This window comes from Lutzomyia longipalpis, chromosome 1, assembly GCF_024334085.1.
Source record: "Lutzomyia longipalpis isolate SR_M1_2022 chromosome 1, ASM2433408v1".
Taxonomy (NCBI): Eukaryota; Metazoa; Arthropoda; class Insecta; order Diptera; family Psychodidae; genus Lutzomyia; species Lutzomyia longipalpis.
The window spans coordinates 43,629,698-43,639,640 of record NC_074707.1 but is presented as its reverse complement, the minus strand read 5'-3'; the positions used below and the strand labels follow the sequence as shown (position 1 = coordinate 43,639,640).

At 33.6% G+C, this 9,943-nt stretch overlaps 1 protein-coding gene across 4 annotated transcripts in view; it reads right to left on the bottom strand.

The window, feature by feature from the left end:
* Positions 1-3,679: 3,679 nt before the first annotated feature.
* LOC129787531 (hemicentin-1) overlaps positions 3,680-9,943 on the bottom strand; it is a 34,549-nt gene continuing 28,285 nt past the window's right edge. Inside the window, exons 12-16 of one of the 4 annotated variants that reach the window (XM_055823227.1) lie at positions 8,739-8,929; positions 7,160-7,334; positions 6,765-7,011; positions 4,830-4,993; positions 3,680-3,992 (exon numbers count right to left, since the gene is read on the bottom strand). In XM_055823227.1, the coding sequence (XP_055679202.1) occupies positions 3,922-3,992; positions 4,830-4,993; positions 6,765-7,011; positions 7,160-7,334; positions 8,739-8,929 (848 nt within the window). In that variant the 3' untranslated portion in view covers positions 3,680-3,921. Of the gene's footprint in view, positions 3,993-4,667; positions 4,994-6,764; positions 7,012-7,159; positions 7,335-8,738; positions 8,930-9,943 lie in introns of those variants that run through there. The other 3 variants (XM_055823230.1, XM_055823226.1, XM_055823228.1) reach the window with 3 other exon arrangements.

Genomic DNA, 9,943 nt, shown 5'->3' with positions numbered 1-9,943 from the left:
ACAACTATTAAACGGCAGAAGTATTTATAATTGGGCAGTAAAATAATCCACAATAAAATATTTTTATTGAGGTTGTAAAAAAAATTTGTAAGTACCTACTCTGCTCTTCATATTTTAATATTTTTAACCTACACACTTTAATATTTATTTTCCTTATTTTTTTAACAGAAATCTGATGTACATAAAAAATGTTTGAAATATTTCCTTCGTGAGAGATTATTTTCCTTAAGCGTTGAGTTGAGAGAAAATTCTTAATTTCCCTTTTAGAGCTTTTTGCCTCCTTTGAGGCCTTCGTTTATGGCTGCGGGGAGCATTTTCCAGTAAGTTTTCTCATAATTCATTTATTAATTCTTTGATTTTTATTAATCAATTTCTTCTAATAATAATAATAATAATAATATGTTTATTCTCTCAAATCTTTGATTACAATATCATTTACATGTCCAGGCTTATTTATATTTATTTTACAAAGATTTGAGGTAAGTGTGGCAGGAGCAAAAATATGCTCGTGTCGCCTACACTGAGTTCGACTCTACTCTTCTATCAATTTACATAAACAATAATTTCATTCAAATATTACTCTATCCTCTAAATTGCAAATCCTATGATAATAATGACACAATGAATTAATCCAGAAAAAATAATGTTTTCCCCCATACTACACCAGCAAACAGATTCATAATTGTTCCTCATATTCGATATCCGCGACAGAATTAATTATTCGTTTTTTACCATTCTCGGTCTTGCGCAAAAAAACTGTCCCATTGCGCATCCACACATACTTCCACTTGTTCACTTTTACTGCATCTCTCGCTGCGTTGAAAAGAATTCTCACTGAGCGGCTGACTCTCTCGGTGACCCTGATGCGTGATCCCGTTGATCCTCCAGAGTTGGAGGTTTTTTGACCAGCTCTATAGAACCCTCGCCAGCGGTTTAATACCATATTTCTCACTCTTTTGGAAGTAAAGCGAACAATTAGCATCTCTCTTCCAACACCTCGCGGAGCAGATGATAGAGATGACGATGGTCCGGCCTTGGGTGGTTCAGCATTTTCTCTCTTTTTTATATAAGTGCACTGATCTAAGTCACGAATGTCAATTGGGCATTTCACGAACGTATTGATGTACTCCTGTACGACATCAAATTTACTCTCATCATTCCCCACGCACAACCCATGAATCTCAATGGCATTCATGTCACAACGTCTCTCAGACTCCAATTGCTCCTCCAGAATTTCCACTCGATCTTTTAGATCTTTATTCTCCTTGCTAAGATCATCCATTCGTTGATTTACTTCTTTGAAGGCATTCTCCATACTCTTTATACATTTCTCCATTGCATCAAATCGAGCATCAAATTTCGCATCAAATTTATTAAAGCCAGCGCATATTAATGCCTTTAATTCCTTGTATTCACTGCCCTGATCAGTATGTGAACTTTCGGGACGCTCAACCTCTGCCTTTTCCATCTCATTCTTTCTTTGATGTACATGACCATCGGCTCTCTCACTTTCTCTCATGAAGCTCTTTCGGCGAACCGTGCAAGAACGGCATCTCCAGGTGGATTTTTGAGCCGGAGACAGTGCCTTATAAGCCTCCAAATCCTGAATCGTCATCCCCTCGCAGGATGAGTGATGAAGCTGTCCACAAGTTCCACATTTAAGACAATCATTTGCAGCCCGTACAAAACCTTTGCTACATTTTGCACAAAGCGACATTCTCTTTTTGGCAGAGGACCGAAAAAAATACGTGCACACACTGAGAGCGTTTGAGCCGAACTGAGAGCGTTTGAGCCGAACTTCATCTATTATGGTAAAAGAAACTATATAAAAGTGTTGAACTTGATGAGTGGTTCTTTAAGAAATTTGGGTAAATAATGCTCTATTTCTTATCGTTTTAGGTTAAATGCAAATCTGCGAATTTTCTTTGTCAATTCAAATGCAATTCTCACAAATCTTCATTAAAATTGGTGCAGTGGAGCTTCCTGAAAGTCAAGTATTTCATTTAGACAAAGAACAGACAACAAGCAGATTCACCAAAGAGTAGAATTTAATATCCTTAAAAATTATCCTGACAGGTGTTTTGTAAATGGAAAACTCGACGGAAATGGGTTAATTGAGAAAATTGTATTAAATTCTTGTTTTTTGACTTTTGGCATTTTGTATTGAATAAGTATTTGAAAAACTCAGATGAGTTCAAACAAATTATGAAAAAAAAAAATCTATAACACATGACTTTGCTACTTTCTTAAGTTCCCTTCATTCTCTATAGATTTTCTCCACTGAATCCTTAATTTAATACAAATATAAAAAAATGAAGAATTTCCTGTGTTCGTAGCATTCGCGCGAAGTGTTTATTTAAAATTTAAATCCTAATTGTGAAGTACAGTATAATGAAATTTTCTCTACACATAATTCGCGTATTTTCACTTTACTTCTATTCTGTTCATTTTGATTAAATCTTCAACTATATACAATATAAATTTCTTACCTCTATTTCGTTTTTCTCCTTGCGCAAATCCATATAAGAATCATAAAATTCGGGTTGAATAGAGATGGGAAATTAAGATATTTTAAATACAATTTCCTTTTTGCAAAGTGTACCTATATGTATATATTGGATTCGGTGAATGTAAAAGAAAAAAATCTCAACAAATCACCATTGGAAACTCCAGTTTTTAATTAAATTTTATATCTCTATGTAGCTTGGAGGAGAGATGTCTTAAAAGATTATATCTCGGAGCGAGAGCAATGAATTTTAATTTTATCTTTCTGGTTTGGAAATATGGGAAAAATGCTTCTTTAGTCAGCACTCGAAAAGATTAACTTTGGTGTACCCATCACACATGGATGAGGGAAACAATGGTACAGATATTGGTTTGTGTATTAGTAAAATGTGGCTGCATGACTTCTTGCGCGGAGGAAGTGACGTTGTTTGGCAATGCGGGGAAAATTGAAGAATTAACAGGGTTCACATTTTGATTGTAATCACTTTGTGGGGTTGCTTCCTTTCATTGCTACCGGGGCGTTGTTGCTACCATCACCAGGAAAGCTTCGGGAAAGCTTCATTGTGTGGAACTTTTCACACGTAATGGAATATTTTCTTTTGAAACTTTATTCTTTAGCAATAGAAACTTTTCTCTCTGTTTTATGCATTGTTTCGCATTGGGGGTGATTTTTTTCTCCAATTTGATTGAAAATAGGGTTTCACCAAAGTCTTCAATCGAAAACTTAAGATGAAGGAAAAGTCTTGTTAAGTTTTTTTTCCTACAATATTGCACTTTACTTACAGTTTCCCATTTCTTTTAGTAACCTCCACAACGTGGGCTCTCCTTTTACTCCTTCTTTTGCCTTGTTTTCCGATGAAATTGCTGTGTGGAAGAATGATAAAACACATCGCCAAGAGAGATCCATTAGGGTGCCGAAAAAGAATTTCCTTGACAATTTTCCCTGTGCCACGTAGGAAAGTAACAAAAAAGGGGAATCTCAGTGTGAGAAAATGCCGCGTAAATTGAAATTTTAGATTGGAATGCACAAAGTGTGACACAAAAAAAAAACGTGAAAATTGGGAAGATGAGAGAACTTTTTGTGTGTACACATATAGACATTTTCTCTCGCGCAATGAAAAGGTTTATTCATTCGACAAAGACGAAGAAAATTGAACGGAAATGAAAAACCGTATTAAAAAATATCCATTCGTTTGATTTTATTGCCATAATAATCCATTTTTCATTTACGCCCATATGGATACAATCATTTTCCTACAATTGTAACATATGCTTTTGGGTGATGATTTGAAATTAATTTTCTTATTTTTCCGTATTTTATAATATATAGTTTCTTGATAATCTAACATTATTATATCCTAACACATTTGACGGTGATGTCTATAAATTTTCATGTTTTTCCACTCATCCAAACCTCTAATGGCCACTAATGTTCCTGAATTCAAAATCGCTGTGCTGGAGTATTAAATCAGGATCTGTAATATATACTGCGGGGTGGAGAGAAAATAGAATAAAAATCATTTTAGCACACAATTCCAATAAATCGACAAGTATAGAAAAATTCTGTAGAATCACTTGAATATATATTGAGTTCAGCGGAGGAAGTGTGAAGGATGGTTGATGGGAAGGGGAAAAGCATATGCGGAAGTTCGGAAATGTTGAGGGGTTAACAACCCGAATTTTTTTTTGTTATTTGTCTCCATTTTATCATTTTATTTATTGAGAAATGTTTTTTACCGAGTTATATTAAAGTTCTACATTTTTGTTATCCTGCAGTTAGGTTTATCTGATAAAATTTAAAGAAAAAATTATAGGAAAGAAATAGTTGATGATTAAAGCACTGAATATATAAAAATTACATACTCTTCCTGGAAAAGTAACTGAAGGCGTACTATATATCTCACTATATTTATTTAAAACAAAAATATGCAAAGATTGTCCACTTGTATTTATTAATTAAGGAACTGCTGAGTTGACTCAAGTGAAAACATTTTGAAGAGAAATTTCTATTTGCTTTGGAAATTTTCTTATTCAACATTTCATCAAATAAAACCTTCACGGTAGAAACTAAAAGAAAATTCACTTTTAACCACAATTTTCGAGAAGGAAAAACTATTATTTGTTTTTCAATCCAAATCAAAAATAAATTAAAACATCCACTAAAACGTTCAAAAGAATTCTTCTTTAATCTTCCTAACTATAAGAATTTCTATAAATTTATTTGCATTAAATTGTACTGTTTGTGGCACAGTTGGTGTTACTTGCTAAACATCCAACGGAAATGTCGGAGTCATGGACCCCTTGGGTAGTATTGAATTCCTTACCATTATTGAGACTCGGCTGTGAATATTGCACGAATCCTTCACTTATATAACGACTACTTCGACTAATTGATGCATGATGGGGTCGAATTGCGGTGGATCCCGTCACCTCCTCCTCCAGGACCTCCTCGCTCGAATACATCGATGGCACGTCGGTTCTTGCCGGCCTTTTAGTGGGTGTGGAAAAGAAAATTAAATGAATTAATTAGTGATGAATTAACGAGAGTCGCGACTCAGCATCACGTTCTATCCATCCATCCATTTATATTTAATTAATCACACCACAAACAAGAGAAAACTCACGAAGAGCGTATGAAAATTTTGCAAGTTTTAATGTTTTCAAGGAAAAACTTCTGCGCACTTCTGTTGTTTTTCACACTTAAATATTTATATTTTGACTAAAAACAAGTACTTCTTGATGGATGGAATATAACGAGAAAAAAAAAACTTATTAAATATTTTGTTTTTCAGGTGTTCCTTACAAAAATATATGTATCTTGCCTGCAATTTTATTAAAAACCTTTTACACAAAAAAAATGAAAAAAAAACAAGAAAAGTTTCTAAACAATGAGCTTAGAGAATTTATTTTAGGATATTTTTTTGGTTGAAAAAAAAAGTTAAAAAATTACACAGAAGCTCCAGCTCATCTATTTAAAATCCAAAGCATCAACAAAAATACTTCTCCTCCAACCCTACTTGGTATTAATTGAATGATTTATCAGCGCTTGAGATAAAGTGCTTGTCAACAAAGTGAACTTTTATCTCAACAACATAAATCAGTGTGCAAAGTGGTGTGAATTATTGACAAACTTTCCAACCGCTACATGAGATATTTTTCGCCTTTTCCTATCTTTTTGCAGAATTTCATATGAGATATCATCGCGTACAGGAGATAAACACAATGTACGAAGAGAAAAAAAAGATAGAAGCATGAATGAAGCTTTATAATCAAGGATTCTGAGGTGAAGAAATCGATTTTAAAACATTCTTTTTCTTCCTTAGTAATATATAGAAATTTTCCACTTCTGGCTTTTCACTAAATTTTCTTTTAATATTTTTTTTTAAAGTTTCTAATTTATTAAAAATAAATTGCTGGAAAAAAAACAATTTTTAGCTAAAAAAAATAAAAGAAAATTGCTTTTAAAATTATTTTGCAGAAACAGTTTTTTTTTTCTGGAACGTATAGCAGCTCAGCAGACAGAAGGTTAAAATTGAAGTGGAAAACTAAAATATTGCTCTCCTTAATACTAATCTCTTTATTTTTTTTCTGGAAAAGATCCAAAATGGTATTAAAAAAAGGAAACTCCTTTTTTACGTCACGATCATATTACCAATAATTCATAATGAGACGAAGGAAATTTGCAATTAAAATAATTAATTTCTCAAATTCCATTCGCTAAAAGGTAATTTTACAATTAAATTAAATTGAATTTCACGAAACAATTCACGTTATCGCCTATTTCGAGAGACATTTAAGTAGTACATAATTTAAAATTGGAATGTTATGTATTGTGTCGGAGAAGTGATGTATTTTTAGGCACAAACAAGATGTCGAGTTATGTACTTTGGAGAAACATTAAGCTCAACTCTTTGCCTGTTTTATCAAGTAAACTCAACAACAATTTTGACCTTCACATGAAGTATTTTCTTACAAGAAGAATACCTTTTAAAAGCCAAAAATTCCAGGAAAAAAAGGAACAACTAAAGTGAATAAATGCGTTAGAGTGGTTGAAAATTTATGCTTAAATGGATTTTGGCGGCAAAGCACGATAAGTGAAAAAGTTGCCAAGAGGAGGAAAAGTTTTATATATATAAAATGAGGGCGGGGGAGGTTGGGGGGATAAATTTTAAAGTGTATTTTGATTTGCAGTATGATGCTGCTTTAATGGATGTTGATCGTGTTTATGGCGGATAATCGAATTAAATGGTTCCACTCACCTCATCCTCTTCCTCACATCCTGGGGCTGTGGCGGCTTGGGTCGCATGTGATGATATGTAATCGCAATGGCAGCAATGACAATTGATATAACAATAATAATTCCTGAACCAACAATAGCAACAAGGATAATCAATGTTGATTCCCTCTTTTCACTACCATCATTTGCTGGCGGTGAAGATAAGTCATCGGAAACTATTGTTTCATCTGCAATATTGTCATGTAATGTTGGAAAAAGAGAGATATTTTCTGTTAAAATTTAGTCAATTTAATGGTAGTGTATGTGTTTCATTAACCCAATTAGGGGTTCAAAGGTAGGGTTTTTTTTTTTGAAAATAAGTAGAAATAACACGTTAATAACACATACATTGGTGGACAAAATGTAAGGTAAACTCACCATAGAGGAGATTTAAATTGCTAATTCTCACTTTGTCAAGCACAACTGGTGGATAACTTCGTCCTTTAGCATTAACAGCATACACAAGTAATTGGTATTCTCGGCCATGCTCCAAATTATCCAATTTGAACAATGGCTTATCCTCCTTTAGCCGCAACAATGGTGCTGATGTCGCCTGCAAGTGACAAGGAGTGAGTGTTTTACTTTCAATTTCAGCCACATTCTGGTTCTCGTTCCCATGTATAGTTTTCCTGGCTATCGTTCAGGGAAAATTTTCAAAAACAAAAACTTTTACGAAACTTTTTCGCCTCACCCAAAATGCCTCCCAGTGAGTACCCCCATTTTGATGCTTTATTACCTACTATATGGTCCATATCCCCGGTGTAGACAATCCATTATTGCGCTCTTTTATATCACTCACACGACCTGCATATTATGTATTCAAAATGAAAGCCACAATTTTGCAGAGTTGGAAAACTTTTAGATGCGTGATTGAAATATATTACACTATCATCTGAGGATTTTTTTTTCATTTGCCTTGGAAAGAAAGAGGTAATTTATACGTTCCACCATGTGTGTGGCCTATTGAACTTAGAGAAAAGGCGAATTCCTCCATCTTGGATGCACTTTTAAAATCCCTATATGTACTTTGTAATGTATATATCAAGTTATATATACATAAAACAGTCATGAGAAAGTTACAACGAAAGAAGATTTTTTATTCTATTTACTTTTAAATAGCACCAATAGCACGAAATGTTATTCGTGAAGTTACTTCACATTATACTCGTAAGAATTTTTTTCAAGAAGAAAAAAAAGAAAAAGACTTTATGACTTTTTCTTTACACTTTAATCACTATAAAAGCTATAAGTTGAGAGCATAACTATGTGCAGAAAGCTTTCGGGGAAAAAATATTTTTATTCTGAATTCTGTTGCCTTATTCTGAAATTTAAATAACTAATACCGTATTGTTACTAAATCAATTCAAAACAGAAACTGAAATCTATTATAAACAGAACAATTCTGCAAATCATAGTTTTTTTTTTCTCACGTTTGGTGATGACTTAGAATATTTCTCGAAAACATTGTATTTAAATTCAGAATGAAAATTTCTGCATTTTATGGATTTTATGGCAAAAATTTTTTGAATATTAATTTTTCTTTAATTAAGTTTTATTTAAATTAGAGAGAAGAATTTTGGATCTTCTTCCCAGATGAATTTCCATATTAAATGAATTCTTTTAGTTGTGATTTGAGTATGAGATTATCTAATTTTGGGCATGTAGTTTGCATTATTTGTGAGCAGGAATTCGGAAGTCCAAGAGAGAAATTGCTTCCGTTCCGGGAATGGGGGAGTGATTTTGGGGGTTTATGGAGGGAAAAGCCACAGAAAAAAGGTGGAAATAAATGTTGGCAGAAGAGCATGACAAAATACATTGACATTTGTCGGCCTTTCTCGTTTCTCTTGCCCGGATACTAACACATAGCTCTCATCCCCAAAAATACATCGCTCTGTGGCACCTGGAGCATTAATCTAAATGGCATGGTGAGGGTCGTCTTACATGGAATTTGCCAAACCTGATCATTCATTGTGGATATCTCGTTCTCTGCATCCGGCAATGTAGAGAAGGCTCGTCCGTGAATATCCTCGCCATTTATCACCTCAAGCAGGAAATGCTGTTCCAGGCCACCATCATTTCCTGCTATACAAACGACTTCTAAATGTGTATTATTGTACAATTCACATAGCCGCGGTGGATCTGGCGTTCCTGTTGAAACACGAGAAATTCATCGTTCAGTGATATTCAATGGGTAACTTCTCCTCCACACCACATTCACAATTCCCACAATTCCATAAACAACATGCGGAGACTTTGCAGTGCTTTCTCCAGAAACCTCCCCCATCCCCAGTTCACCTAACATTATGAAATATTTCCGTCAAGAAAAAAGGAACATCCATATGGAACGGGGAACCTATTAGAATTCATGTTGATGTGCTCCACGGAGGAGCATCTCTCTGCACTCCCAAATGACTTTATTCCTCTGTATATACCACAACCGCATAATACCGAAAAAATTTCGCTTTCGCAGAGCATCTTTTTCAAGCGTTTTCGTAGCACGCTTCTTGCATTTAAGGATCCTCTTTCACTCCGCCACGTACGTTATATCCAAAGTATATCTTACAAGTTGATATGAAGCCGTATGTTTTTTGTTTTAAAAAAAAAGAGACATAATGGTAAAGTTATATTCCACTTATTATCGCATTAAATATGTATTGGATATCGAAAATACTTGTATGGTCGCCTACGCATAGAATGGGTCGATTGGACTGTACTTTATGTCGTTAGGTTAAACTTTTGCTGACCTTTATGAAAAAAAATATAATAAAAGTGGTATAGCAGAAAAAGTTCCTAATTTCTTCCTCTTTCCTTGAATTTTTTAGTCATCAAGTGGAAATTGTACTTTATTTAGGGAAAATATTTTTTTTTAAATTAATTTTCAATTTCTTTCAAAAAAGCTATTTACTATTAATAATTTTTCCACTTCAGTAAAAAATTAAAAGATACGTGCCAAAGAGATTAGGAAAGCATATAAAACATAAATAGCTTAATACCAGAGCTTCAGCTTTTACTTAAATTTAAAAAAAAATATATATGACAAGAAATTTATTTTATGCGATAAATTATATATTTTCTTTTGCAACATACCATTTGCAAGTCAAATACCCCGCCCTGTTTATCTAGAGCGAGCATGGAATCCTTTTACATGCCAAAGAAATTTCA